General features: G+C 41.7%; 2 protein-coding genes across 4 annotated transcripts in view; one reads left to right on the top strand and one right to left on the bottom strand.

Moving 5' to 3' along the window:
* Nucleotides 1–248: 248 nt before the first annotated feature.
* On the top strand, nucleotides 249–6,769 carry tmem235b (transmembrane protein 235b). The gene is made up of 4 exons (XM_046068165.1): nucleotides 249–539; nucleotides 675–755; nucleotides 898–1,035; nucleotides 5,090–6,769. The coding sequence occupies exons 1-4, from the start codon at nucleotides 362–364 to the stop codon at nucleotides 5,317–5,319; spliced, it is 627 nt and encodes a 208-aa protein (XP_045924121.1). The 5' UTR covers nucleotides 249–361; the 3' UTR covers nucleotides 5,320–6,769.
* A 101-nt stretch (nucleotides 6,770–6,870) lies between these two features.
* LOC123982562 (uncharacterized protein C16orf52 homolog B-like) overlaps nucleotides 6,871–14,850 on the bottom strand; it is a 14,214-nt gene continuing 6,234 nt past the window's right edge. The window contains exons 2-4 of one of the 3 annotated variants that reach the window (XM_046068168.1): nucleotides 12,562–12,774; nucleotides 8,129–8,223; nucleotides 6,871–7,221 (exon numbers count right to left, since the gene is read on the bottom strand). In XM_046068168.1, coding sequence (XP_045924124.1) covers nucleotides 7,186–7,221; nucleotides 8,129–8,223; nucleotides 12,562–12,774 — 344 coding nt within the window. In that variant the 3' untranslated portion in view covers nucleotides 6,871–7,185. Of the gene's footprint in view, nucleotides 8,224–12,561; nucleotides 12,775–14,850 lie in introns of all 3 variants that reach the window. The other 2 variants (XM_046068166.1, XM_046068167.1) reach the window with 2 other exon arrangements.

Below are 14,850 nucleotides of genomic sequence, written 5' to 3'. Positions count from 1 at the left end.
TTTGGACATTGTTTTTGTAAGCTCCGTGTCCTGCGTAAACGTGTGCGCCTCCTGAACCAGTTCAAGTCCCTCCCATAGAGAAGCTGCTGCTGTTCAGTGAGGCTGTTCTCGCTCTTGTGGAGGTCTGTCACTTGCTTCACTCAGCCAAGTTGATCTTGATCTCCACCTCCACACTAAATTTTAAATACTGCCTGGAAAGCTTTTGGATCACCTCAACACCATAATACTTGGGGGGGGGGCATCTTTGGGGTCCCTTAATGAGAGCAGTAACGTTTGAAAGACAGGACCAGCGCTAGAAAAGCTGCGTTACTAAGTTAAATTCATCATCGTTACGGGTGGATGAAACGCTCACCTGGACAGGATGAAGGTAACCTTCGGCGCCCTGGTGGTCTCAGCCGGCATCTGCGGTATTCTGAGCTTCGCTTGTTTGGCGACTTCGCTCGGAACCGAGTATTGGTACATCATAGAGATGAATCCTATGAACATGAGTGACTTTGAGGACATGAGCTCCCACTCGGGACTGTGGAGCATCAACGAAGGTAGGTTACTTTTCCATAACGACCTCACAATGATTGAGATCCAGGCTGTTTTAATTACCTAATTGGTGATGGAGTGAAAATGCAAATGTGTATATAGCTAATATGTTTATCAACGTTTATAATTGTAACCTGCAGGTGGGAAGATGTACGCAGACTCTATCGACTCTTTCACAGCTGACCACTCCAGGTACTCTGAGACTGAGCTGCACATGCTGAGTGAGTCTCTCCTCTTCCAGCTCTAATGAAACCCTGCGTTTATAATAACCATATACTCTCCTAATGAAGTTGCACTGTCAAGGTAGCAACAGCTGCACAGATGAGCCATAACCCATCTGTTTTTGTGTATGTTTATATGCAGGCATGCATAGTGCAATAGTGCTGGTGCTTCCCTTCAGCCTGGTCCTATTACTGTTTGGTGGCATCTGTGGATTAGTCAGTTCCCTGGCTCGGAGCCCTGTCCTCCTCACCAGCACAGCCTCCTACTTCTTCATCTGTAGTAAGTTGTCAGCTCCTTCACTCAGGTGTGCTCTCACTGTATCAGTCTTAAGGTATAGTGGAAGAGGGAAAATCAGGTCCAGGAGTTAAGCTGTTTTTCCCTCGGTGTGTCCTTGAAGGTGACATAAGTAACTTTATAAGGTAATTACATTTTCTGAGAACCCTTAGAGGTGTTTTTGTACATCCACTGAGAGATATTGCCAGCTTTTCAGAACAGATCCATTAAAACAAAAACCACAATGTCCAATGGCATTCATGCTCTATCTGAATCAGTGCTTCCAGTGTACCAACTACTACTGGCAACCATCTAAGCAGTATGGCTAATGCAGTCTCTAGTGTGCCAGTGTTTTCTATCCAGAAGACAGTGCGTCTTTTATCACATTTAAAATTCAATAATGGTTAAAAACATTGAAATTACACATTACTGCCAGTAGGTTGCAGCAGAGATGGTGTTAATAAAAATGACAGTAAACATCACAGTAAGTGCAAGAGAGAGGTATACACATTAACACAAGGCTGCTTGGGTCATTTACCCTAGTGTTAATCAAAGGAGGAGGCATTAGGTAGGTGGTGGCATACAGGAGAGAACAGACTGTTGTCCCGACACACGCTGTTGAAGATCGTTTCACTCAAATGGCTGTGTGCGCGAGAAACAGGATACCTCAGAAGTGTGCAATCCATCTCTGTGCAGTGCTTTCACTGTAAACAGCATTTCCCCCTCATGTTTACTGTGGCAGTGGTACCTGGGCATTGAAAATTCCTCCAAAACATTTAATTTAAAGAATATGGTAATAGCAACGCAGTTACTAAATAGATAACAGTATACAAATGATAGTTCTAATGGAAAACACAGAAGTAGAATGACCAGAAATAACATTTAAAGAGCACATTGCAGATACCATTTCTTTGTGGGTGTGGGTGTTTTAGTTCAAATCTCCACAAATACAGCATTTAATGCACTGTTGATATTACAGAACAAAGTGGAAAACACTAAAAAGCTGTGGAGGGTTTGGTGGAATATATATGGCTGGAGTGTGGCAGTAAAGCAAGGCCATGTGGTTAATTTGAACAGACGGGATTTTATGTGAGGGAAATTGACCTCGGATATAGTTATTGACCTCATGTGGTCAAAGGGACTGACGTTTATTACCAGCCAAGACTGATTGGCTGTTTGATTTGCCCATATTGGTTAAATGCCTGAACGGGCAGGTGTGTGTATGTGTGTGTAGCTGCTCTTGCGTCTGTTACATCAGAAGCGTTTCATCCTGTACACTGTTGGATGGGTTATGAGACATTTTATTCGTCTGTAGGGAGGCACATCAGTGAAATCAAATTGCTTTGGAAACTGCATCCCAAATTTGTGGCTCTCTATTGTTCTGTGTTTCATTTCATACCTTTCTTCTTTAATTTCTTTAATTTCTTGTTGTTTGTGTGGGTCAGTTGAGGAAAACACTATAGCCTGCTGTGCGCAGGCTGGGACATCGACTTGGTGGTTCACGACGGCCACATAATGTCACATCGCTTGTGCGTAAAGCAAAAATTTCAAGGGATTTTTTTATTTTAATTGTAATTTGTTTTGAGTCAAAAAATTTAAAACAAAGGCATATGTTTTTCTATCATATTCTAACAATACTGTTCCACTAAACTTCACTCATCTTTGCTGAAGATATAAACAATGATATTGAAGTTGACTAACCCTAAGGTTAAGATTACCCATGTGAGTTTTGTTTCTTTTGGTGTGTGTTTTAAATGTCTGCCACATAGGTAACATAATAACCTGCGTGGAACGCTGTTATTGGGAGAGTTAGATTACTATTAATAACATTAAAGCTATTATGTTAACCTGGCTATTTACAGCAATCAAGTTATACGTGTGTGCTAGACATAGTGCCTGAGCATCTGGCTGAGATCGTCTCATGGGGGCTGTCCTAGTAACGCCTTATGACCACCATAAAGAGGACCGTGTGATGGATAAACACTTACTTAAAAAGACTCTTTATAGTCTCCCTATAATCAGCAGCACATGCAATGTGTGGAATGGAATAAAGGCTTGAATTAGATTGTCATCTTGTGAACTTGTTGACTGTCCGGCTTTGAAAATATCCCACCCTCCCCGGCTGTCAAGCCAGCTTTTTCTTTCTTCTTTTAATTAACTGCCAGAAAGGCAACAGTACCTCAAATAACCACTTGCTACAGCAGCAGAAGACCACTCCGGGTGCCACTCCTGTCAGCTAAGAACAGGAATCTGAGGCTACAGTTCGCACAGACTCAGCGAAATTGGACGATAGAAGATTGAAAAATGTTGCCTGTTCTGATGAGTCTCGATTTCAGCTGCAACATTCCGATGTTAGGGAATTTGGCGTACTGGCAAACAACATGAAAGCATGGATCCATCCTGCCTTGTATCAACAGTTCAGGCTTGTGGTGGTGGTGGTGTAATGGTGTAGGGGATATTTTCTTAGCACACTTTGGGCCCCTTTGTATCAATTGAGCATCGTTTAAATGCGACAACCTGCCTGAAGGCGAAAGGGGGTTCAACCCAGTACTAGCAAGATGTACCTAATAAAGTGGCCAGTAAGTGTATATCATCCTATATATAGACTACACAGTGTATGTATGTGTGTGCATATATATATAAAAATATACTTAGAATTCGCTGTTAATTGCTTTGTTCGTCTTCCTTCTAATGTTGCAGCTTCTTTCCTCACCAACCATTAAACAGCCTAATGACTATTTGTCAGGGCTCCCTGCAGAGCCCTTCCATTGCTTCCTGTGTACTTCATTTTCAGCACAATTTCAGGTTTCCATAGTGTGTTTCCATGTCGAAAACATTTACATTTACATTTATTCATTTAGCTGACGCTTTTATCCAAAGCGACTTACAATTGCTATACATGTCAGACGTCGCACGCCTCTGGAGCAACTAGGGGTTAAGTGTCTTGCTCAGGGACACAATGGGAATTGAACCCAGGTCTCCCACACCAATGTGCCACCACCACCCCGAAAACCAATCCACACTTATTTCTTTGAAGAAGAAGTACAATGTTGTAGTGTATTTTTTTCAAGTAATAATGGTAAGAAATTAATTGTTTGGGCTATAAAATCTGAGATAAGGGTGAACAAGACTAAGAGTGAAGGTTTGAGTTACAAGGATTCATCCTTTGGGGGACCATGAATGTCTGTGAAAGATGACATGGCAATCCATCCAATAGTTGTCACAGTCTGGACCAAAGCGGTGGACTGATTGACACACCGATATGGCCATCCACCAAGCATTCTCCCTCCATCCTTAGCTAAAAATGCCCATCATATTTTCCTAGAGCCCAGGCTGACATCTATATTCAGTTTCCTATGATAGAACATAAAAAAAGCAGCAAATCGTCACATTTGGGAAGGAGGTGTCAGTGATTTGTTTTGGTATTTTAGCTTAAAAATGGCTTAAATTATTTATCAGTTATCAAAATTGTTGCAGATAATTCTGTCCATCCACAAACATAGTAGTAGTGGTAGTAGTTGTTTTTGCATGTACAGTATGTGAGACAGTTTCCGGTCTGTTTTTCTGCTTCTCTCTTCTTCATAGTGAACTGCATAAGAATCATGTGCAGCTTCCTCATCATTCTCCCAGCTAGTAGCACCTTAGGGTGTAATTGTAATAAAAAGGATTATTTGTCCCGCCCTGGGTAGCCTCTGTGCTCCATTTGCATCCCATTAAAACCAGTAGCAAGCTGTCAAAATTAAAAGGGTTTCCAATAGCAACGCTGTGAAACTTGTGAGGACTATGAGGGTTTGTGTGTCTCTCTGATGACTGGATGTCGTGTAAGCAGACCACACATGCGTCATTACATTTCCTGTCTCTCACAATATGAGATTTTCGGTAGCTAATGGCTTGATGTCATTGTTGGTTTTATTGAGGAGCCCTCAGCACCGAGCGCTGGCTGGTAATTTCCGCTTTATTATTGCTTGTGCATTGTTTTAAGAAGTCTTGAGTGCCAGTGCCTAAAAACAAATATAAATAAAATGTTTTTTAATGAATAGATGTGTGCATCTCTGTCCAGGTCTGCTGACCCTATGTGGTGTGAGCCTCTACATCATCTACTCGTACCAGGCCCTGGCTGAGACGGAGAGGCAGGTGGGGCCGGAGGGTCTGGCCTATATTCAAACCTCCTTCGGCTGGTCTCTGGGTCTGGCCTGGCTCTCCTATGGCCTGGAGCTCCTCGCCGGCATACTGCTGCTTGTAGCTGCTCGAATGGCCAAGCTGCAGAGCAGCAGTCCCACCGTGGCCTGACATGAGCCTCCACAGTGGATCCAACACATTGGGGATGGGGATTGAACTGTACTGAACTGTATGTGTTGCTGCCATGAGGTTCTGCCTTAGAAAAAAGTAACAACATATACAAATACAAAGGTTGAACTAAAGATGTTCTGGACTGTTCAATGTCCTTCAATCTGCTTCAGATTGGAGACAATCTGGTGATTTTCAGTAAGTGAAGTGTAGCGGTGGACTACTAACTTACATTTGACCAATTATGCCCTCTTGTGGTGAGAACTGAAGTGGCTCCTCACATCCACTGTCGGTGCACCTGGCTATACAGACAGTCAGACTGTAGTAATTTAATCAGACTGTAGTAATTTAACCCGTGCCAAACTACACTGACAATCTTACAGTTCAAGATAATTTCATGTTTCTTTAAATCTATAGAGTTGCTTTTATTCTCAATATTCAATAAACATTGGCTGTATTTTAAATCATCCAAATTAATTTAATGTAAGCTGTAGCTATTTGTAAAAAAAAAAAAAACAAAAGAGAAAAAAGTGTAGTATATTAAGTGTAGTATCGTGTGTTGTGTTAGTTTATTTTTTTTTATCTATATAAAAGTATAACAAATGTTTCTTACATTTGACTGCACTTTAAAAATGTCACTATTGCAGTGACGTCTTGTCTGTATTTCAAGCCCATTGATCTTACCATTTAATTCTTCCAATTACCTGTGATAATTACCCATTCCAGTGTTCCTATAGTACCACACAAAAGTTTCTGAATCATAGTGTTTTGTTTAGATAACCACCAGTTTTACTTGTTAAGTTTTATTTGATAAATCAGAAGGTTATTTTGTCATATAAATGCCGTTTTTAAGTGTTTTTCAGTTGCCAGATGTATTTCTTTATGACACTATTGCCAAATTAAATGTGGCAGTTCTCCACTGTAGAGAGAGAAAAGCTATTCATCCCTTTTGTGGCACCAGAACCAAAGTCACTCTCTACTCCGAGTTTGGTAGTAACCCTGAAAACTGCAAAATTTGCAAAAAAACAAGGACAAAGTAGATAGACAAAAATGTTTTGGGGCTTGAAGTAGCAGCACTGGGACTGTGAGATTTGGTTTGAAGGTCACAGCACAAGTGGGCAGAGTGAGACTGCTGCTGTCACCAAGCCTACGGGATATTTTCAGAAAAACAAACACACATCACCAAATGCTTTTTTTAAAGTGTTCCTATGGCAACATAAACAACTTGTGTATGCACGCAGACAAAGGATTAAATGTGGGTGTAAGATTCTGTTCTAAGCAAAGCCTTCTTTTTTTAAGCTCTAAACTTGAGATGTTTGACTTTATTTAATGAGTTGTGGAAACATTTCATGAGCCCAAGAGAAAAACTATTTAGTCCTTCAGCTGAAGTTTAAAAACAAATGAAGCTATATGTTGTCAGAAGGAAAAAATGCCATTTTTTTGTGATGACATTTCTTAACTACTGATAGTTTGTCTGCATCTTGCCTGTACACTGTTTTAGATTATTACAGATATTATGGTCTTCTAAAGTAAAGACAAATTGATGAGTCAATACATGTTCCGACCATTTTTAATGAGATGACATCCTCCATGCTCATTCATGAACGTCACAGTGCTTCTAGAAACTGACACAGTCTGGTCGTCTGTTCATTTATACAGAAGTAGGCATCAACATCTCAAATGTATAAAACAGAGATTCAGTCATTTATTGATACAGTGTTTAAACAACAGGGGACATTCAAAATTGTGAAGTCTACATTCACTACATCACTAAAAATAACAAAGCTGTAGACGAGAGACCAGAACAGGTGTGACGTGTTGATACGAGTCTGGTGCTCACCCGCCGAGCCATACTGTTTAGGTCAAGGTTTAGCGCAACTGCATCACAGAGACCAGCTCATCTTCCTGTAACACATCCATGGGTACAACTTTAGATTACTAATCCCCATAATGATATACAGAAGAGTTGGATTATGGACAGATATTGCAGATAGACCATTTACATTCCAGTTTTAACATTTTATATGCTCAATCATTTCATGCATCCAGAATTCTAGAACTGATCCCATGAAACTCAACAATGTTAGTTATTTTAAGGTTAACAGCTCTTTAAGGCAAAGTGATCCACCACACATAATAATTAATGGCAGGGAAACTCTGTGATACATTTAAATACAAAATACCTTAAGAAATAAATAAAATGTGCCCAAAAAAGTGAAACTTCATTGTATATATTACAGATTGTTCCATATAGCTGCGGTCAGGGAAGGACCTCCATCATATTAGAAGTGACTGGCCGATATTTGGTGCTTTGCTTGGCCAGTATCAGGCCTGACAGTGTAATCTCAATATGTGCATCGTGGATGAGAAGGGCATCTGTCATTCTTTTTCAACTTAAAATGGCAGATAAGTCCTGATGTTTTAATCTGTTTGCATCGTGGTTTTTTCACCACTGTACACGCATCCTTCAGACCAGATAATGGCGAGGGCCATTTCAGAGCTCTCTGCGATTACTCAGTCCCTGAACAAAAAGATGGACGCAATGATTTCGGCTGCAGTTACGAGTGACAGTTCATCCAAGAGGAAAAACACAAACAGGTGCTTCTCAGTTTTGTTCTACTTCAATGATATTTCCAACACTGCCACAGAAGAGACAATTCTAACAAAAGTTGCCTTCAATGGGGGCGTTTCTCCAAAGGTACAAAGAGAGAAGGAGGGTATGTCAGCCGGGCAGGCATACCTTCCCAGCAAACAGCAGTCCCACTATGGTGAAGAATATGGACAGGACAAAGAGTACATAGGAGGAGCCCACCACTGTGTTGTTGGGGAGCTTATACGGCTGTCCTCCAACCTCGTTGATGTAGAAGCCGATTGGGAATATGAGAGCAGCCATACAGAACAGAACCACTGTGACAGAGCAGAAGCACATAAAGAAGAGCATTAACACCCCCCCTGGACCACTGATTCCCAAACCGGGGTACTTCTGCAGATGCCAGGGAGTAGGGGGAAAGATGTAATGAATAAATAAAATAGATAAGTAATGGATAAACAGTAGAAAAAGTTAGCTAAAAGAAACAGATAAACAGTTGAAGTAGTTAGCTAAATGTAATGGATAGCTGAAATAGTTAAAGTAATGGATAAATAGTTAAACAGTTAGCTAAAAGAAACAGATAAACAGTTGAAGTAGTTAGCTAAATGTAATGGATAGCTGAAATAGTTAAAGTAATGGATAAATAGTTAAACAGTTAGCTAAAAGTAACAGATAAACAGTTGAAGTAGTTAGCTAAATGTAATGGATAGCCGAAATAGTTAAAGTAATGGATAAATAGTTAAACAGTTAGCTAAAAGTAATGGATAAAATGGTTAAAAGAGAGCTACAAGTAATAGATAAACAGATAAAATTGTTAGCTAAAAGTAATAGATAAATGGTTAAACATTAGCTAAAACATATAGAAAAGTAAGAGTTGAAATAGTTAGCTAATGTATAAACGGTTGAAATAAATGGTGGTGTCAATGAAAGGGTACCTGCACCTTTCCCCAGCTTTCAGTTATTATAATGTGTGGAAAAACTGCCCCTAGTACTGATGGTCTACTCAGGAGAACCTGCTTCATATTTTTCTATATTTAGAGCCAAGTGAGGCACAGCTCCTGCTCTGGTCCTCTGGACAAACGCTGTCTCTTTGCTGTAAAAATAGAAACCAGCACATCAATTACAGCTCCTCGGCAGTCACTTTGTCAAGATGTTCATTATTACCAGACTAAAAGCTTCTCAGAAATTAAACGCAGATTTCTGATGACGAGGTACGCTCCATTTATTTCAGACGAGATTCTCAAGCAGTATCTCTCTTATTTTCACAGGCATTTTATAAACTATAATGGGCAGTCTTGCCTTGACCTGCCGTTCACTTCTGACCTTGATGTGGTACTTTACAGCTAAAAGGTTTTAGTGTGATATTAAAGCAACAGCGGAACTTCAATATTCATAAATCCTGTCATGTAACAGCTGCAGAGTGGATGCAGACCAATTACTCACAGGATCACCTGTTGGAGCTAAACCGCTTTCAGCCAGATGCAGCACGCATATCCATCCAAACCAATAACATCCCTCAAGAATTATTTCGGAAAAACTGAAGCATATTTGAGGGAAAGGAGGTTCCAGAGGAGGGATACGCAACAGACTAAGGAAGAGAGGCAGCCAGCTACTACCTGCGATGACCCTGTCAAACGTCAGATCGCCACGGAATAAGACTGAGGAACTTTCCACGCTCGTCAGGTAAGATCTGGATTATCGGCAAACCAGCCTGTTCTGTTTTACAGGAACATGGCTCTCGGAGGATACAGACTTTCAACTAGATGGTTTTAACATCATTCGCTTTGACAAAGATGCAACAACAACACGGAAGTCAATTGGGGGAGGGCTCTGCATGACTGTCAACAGCAAGTGGGCAACAAACTTTTCACTGTGAGAGACGTGAGAGACACAGAGCTGTAAGCATTATGAGCACATGAGTGTGTCCTTCAGACCTCACTACTTACCCCGAGAGTTTTCTCAGATCACCGTCTTTTTAGTGTATGTACCAGGGCCTTTAATCTAGCTGCAGAACACATAGCTGACAGTTAAAACAGAGCTGGCAGTCAGACTGGAGAAAAGTCAGTGTTTCCACTTGGGGGATTTTAACAGGTGCGACATCACCATTCATTTACCCAACCTAGAGTAATATGTCACAGGTCCCACCAGACCATACTGGACCATGCTATGGCAACATCACAAATGCATCTCAAAACCATGCCCACCTCTCGGTCACTCTGACCATAATGTCATTTTACTTCTGCAAAGATATAGATCACAACAACAGGGGAACCCATCACAAAATTTTATTCTGTGAGGACACTGTCACTCCCAACAAGCAAATAAATATTCACCCAAGCAATTACAAAATGGGTTACAAAGGACATGAAAATCTGCCTGGTCCAGAAGAAAACCCCCTTTTCTGAAAGGAGACAAGCTCAGGGTGAGAGAGCTGGAGAAGGAGTTCAGGAGGAAGGCCAAGCTGGCTAAGATACACTATAAGAACAAGGTGGAACAGAAACTAACCTCTGGAATGTGAGGGAGGCGTGGCTTAAACACCATGACGGGCTGAGCCCCCAAACCTGCAGTGGTTGGCCACTCAGATCCCACCTCCTTTGCAGAGTAGTTCAACAGTGGCAGCACTCATATCACCTGGACCTCCCCAACCCCCAGCTCCTCCCTCCAAGCTATCACTATTGATGAACATCTGGTAACCTCCACCCTACACAGGGTCCACCCACACAAGGCCGCTGGCCCTGACAGGCTCAGAGGCAGGGTGCTCAAAGAATGCTCCACTCATCTAGGTGGAGTTCTCACAAGGTTGTTTCAGCACCTCCTGGATTCTGCCTGTGTTCCAGCCAGTGGAAGGAATCCACCATAATCCCACTACCCAAATAGACACCTGCTAAGGACCTGAAGGACTACCGACCAGTAGCCTGGACATCTGTGCTGTGCAAATGTACGGAGAGAGTTGTGTGCAACCACCTGTCGAACATACTGTCAGACAAACTGGATCCACTTCAGTTTGCCTATAAGGCAAAACGCAGTGTAAAGGATGCATGTCTCACACTTTTAGACACTGTCACTAAGCAACTGGACTCGGCACACCCACACACGAGAAATTTTATTCATGGACTTTTCTTCTGCTTTTAATACACTAAACACAAACAACCTGCTGCACTGCCTCGCTGACCTCCAGGTCCCCCCCCACTGATTTTATGGATAAAGAATTTTTTACAGGACAGACCGGGCTATGTCTTATCTCCAAGGGGGTAAGCCAGAGATTGGACAGTGAAGCTGACCAAAGCCTGCATGGAGGAATCCATGTAGGCCCAAAAATGACGTCAAACCCTGTGACACCCCATCGCACATGAGAGATGTAACCGTATTGCTTAGATTATAAACTCTCCGCAATCAAAAAAAACTATCAGAGCCGCTGTGTTTGTGTTTGGCAGGTGAACCTTGTAGGTGGGCTGATTAAACAGTGACGATTCGAGTCAGACAAACACACTGAGCCATGAAACTTTTTGTTGGCGAAGCTATGCAGCTACTAGAATTATGGTGTTTCTGCCGTTGTTCTACATCATTAAACCACGGTTATGCTGCGCGATCATGTGCAGTAGACGGTGGTGCCAACAGGAAGTAGCCCTGTAGTAGTATTTTATTGGTCCAAAACTGGCTTCACTGCTCTCCATTTAAATCAGCAGGGTGGCTTCATCCAGTAATATACGGTCTATGCTTATCTCCCATTCTCTTCTCTGCTTATACTAACGGCATTTCCGGCAGCAGTGAAGGAATAACTCTTTTTAAGTACGCAGATGACATGACCCTGGTGGCACACCTGACCGGCACTGATACCCTATACCAATACTGACAGGCAGTCAACAACCTGGTCCAAACATTTACTGAACATTCACTGGAGCTCAATACAAAAGGAACAATACAAAAGGAACTGTGCTGTGGCGGAGTCAAAACATCTTCCCATCTCTTCCAACCTCTCAATGGGTCAGCTGGTGGAGCAGGTTGAGTCCTTCAAATACCTGGGAACAGAGATCAACACCTGCCTGTCATTCGTACAACAGCTGACTCCGTGTACAAAAAAGCACAACAGCGCCTCCACCTGCTGAGGAAACTTTTTGAGGAGACTTTTCATGTCAGCAAGGATATAACTCTGGTTTACTGTTCACTCATTGAATCCACTCTCACCTTCAACATTTCATCCTGGTATGACCTCTTCACTGCCAAACATAAAACCATAATAAACCACTGCAGTAAGATAATCGGCTCACCACACACCCCCTTTTCTGAACTGTACAACCGCTCTGTGATCAGTCTATCTATCTATATTTACCAAGGTTGCTGATGCTTTCTACCAAAGGAAAGACGCAAAATATATAAAGACGATACAAACAGTCTTCTAAAGCATTTGATGGTTAAGAGACTGTCCTTGACTCTGGAATGCCATTTGCTAAAAGAGATACAATTAAATACGTCCATAGATAGTGTGGATTGGACATTGCATGGACATGCATTCCAATTGAAATTTTGACACTACTGATTCAATCTCCACATGATGACAAGCGTCACCTGCATGTGTGATCACACCACAGAGACATATTTGTGGTTGGAATAAGAGAGGAGAGCGAAAAGGATGAGAGGTGACGGTGAACACCTACTCCCTGTGAAGGCGATCCATCGGGCGTATCGGGCGGCCTCGCGGCGCCAGCTTGACATCACCAGCAGACCACAGGTGACAGTGAGGGAGATGATGCCCAGGATGATGAAGAAGAGCGTGATGATCCACTCTGGGGGCAGCTGCGGGGGCATGCAGGTTCGGTCTCGGCCGTGGATGGTCTGGCATTGCCGGATCAGACCCACAGTGAGAGAGCCTTGACGGAGACAGAGAGGGATCATTTGTATTAGTACTTTTTAACTGCAATTCTACATTTATTAAATATGCTTTTATTTCACACTTGCTTCTTGTTGGATACATCGATAAAGCGACAAAATCATAGTCAGTTATTACGGAGCAACATTAGCATTAATTGGAGTCATGTTTCTGGTCGCCTGGAGAATGTTATCAACCATTTTTTTGGTTAACTCCTTTGGGAAATATCTGGCTCATTAGCACCTAACCCTAATGCTCCACTATGTTCACCAGCGAGTCACTATCTGTGTCTGTCTGCTGTTTGGTGCTGAGCGGGTAATGTACACAGGGTAGAGTTTTTTTTATTAAAACCCAGCTGCCTGTTGCGGCCGAAAACTACACCATAATAGTGAACCAAAGCAGGAAAGTTGCGGCCATAAAGCTAAACAATGAGCTGAAACTCACTATAAAGCTCTTTAAAGGCGAGGGGAGCTGCAGATTTGGTTATTTCTGTAGGGTCATTACTACAAGCACCCCATTTCTCACTGTCACATAGTTTTCACATTCTCATACATTTTATTATAAAAATATCAGTTACAATCCCTTTAATTTACAAAATAAAACTCAATCAAGTTTTCAGAGGCTTTAAACCCCGTTCAGATTGGATGAATTTTTCAGGGATTGTAATAGATAGAACATTAGCCTGGCTCCACAGTAGCTAACATATCATCCCAGATGGTTTTTAGCCTGTACAAAGTGGCTGTTAATAATAATACTCCACAGTCTACTGCGTTTTAAATCCATTATATGAAAGGCAGCTTATAGCATACTGGTAGCTGGCAGTACAGCGGTTTGTTTGATGAGTTTGCTTTCTATACATAATAAACTCAGTATAATGCACAGCAACATATGACATCATTTGTTCATATGTTGACTCTGGCTGTAAGACATGACAACCTCCAAGGAGTTTGATTCCCCACAAGCCCCGGGGCCCGAGAAACCTGTTGGTATGGAAATACTCTGGTGGGCGGTGTGCTAAGGCAGCAGTGACCCTCAGTGATACATGTATGACGTCAAACTGGTTCAGGGTTGTGGCATGAACCACCAAAGCATCAGCGTGAGAGACAGAGGCATTATTACTGAGTACGTAGAAGCCTCCACACCGCACAGAGCATATGAATGCAAAATTAAATCCTCCCACACCTTCATTTATTCCTTTGTCTCCTTGCTTTTTCTTACTTATTATCTTCAGCAAGCAGTTAGTGCCTGCCAAGCAGAAACAGAAGAAAGACGGGCTTTATACATTTTATGGACTTATTCAGGGCAATTTAAACCCATCGTCTGAAGAATTAACATAATTGTCATGATGGCAAAAATTACAAGTAACCGATATTACAAAGAGTGGAAGAACACAGGGAAGCACTGAAACATCTTGTAATTAGGAGGAAAATTAAATAAAATAAGCTTGTTTTGAATAAACCTGGTACTTAAAACCATTAAGGACCCATCAATTTACTATTTTACTATTTTTAAATTATGTGCAAAATATGTACAAGTAAAATTACGGACCTTAGAAAAATACAACTAAAACAACAAAACAGAAGACAGATTTTAGACAGATTCTCGAGACAATCCTTTAATTATTTATTGTTGGCTTGAATTGGCTTCAGTTCCTGGTCATGGCTGCAGTACTGGGTGATGATACCAGGACCAGGTTGAACCACATCCTCCTACAGGCTAACCTATTCCCACTATACGCACGACATCCTGTTCCCTCTCAACACATCCTTTCATACCTCGGGGGTGGGGGACAGTGTAAACTGTGCATTAGTTTCCTGGCTTACTTGAATCTGCATACCAAAAAAAGAAAGTGTGTTTTTGCTTTATGCCATTATCGAATGTGGATTTTGTTTATAATAAAAAAAATTGAATAAGAAAGCAATATTTTTAAAGTTCAGTGTGTAAGTAGTGGCATGTAGTGGTGAGGGATGTGAATTGCAACCAGCAGCTCCCGGTGATTTCCCGAGTTGTGAAGTCGTTCTTCCATCTTCACTGAGTGTTCATGTGCTCTTAAGCTGGAATGTGGTATCAACATGGA

Source organism: Micropterus dolomieu, linkage group LG14, assembly GCF_021292245.1.
Source record: "Micropterus dolomieu isolate WLL.071019.BEF.003 ecotype Adirondacks linkage group LG14, ASM2129224v1, whole genome shotgun sequence".
Lineage (NCBI taxonomy): Eukaryota > Metazoa > Chordata > Actinopteri > Centrarchiformes > Centrarchidae > Micropterus > Micropterus dolomieu.
The sequence above is the reverse complement of the archived record's forward strand: the minus strand, read 5'-3'. Positions and strand labels throughout refer to the sequence as shown.

Excerpts from the sequence above, each read along its gene's own strand:
- tmem235b (XM_046068165.1), top strand. The coding sequence starts at position 362 with ATGAAGGTAACCTTCGGCGCCCTGGTGGTCTCAGCCGGCATCTGCGGT. Across the intron at positions 756-897 it reads GACTGAGCTGCACATGCTGA|GCATGCATAGTGCAATAGTG; the intron begins GTGAGTCTCTCC and ends GTTTATATGCAG. Across the intron at positions 1,036-5,089 it reads CTCCTACTTCTTCATCTGTA|GTCTGCTGACCCTATGTGGT; the intron begins GTAAGTTGTCAG and ends ATCTCTGTCCAG.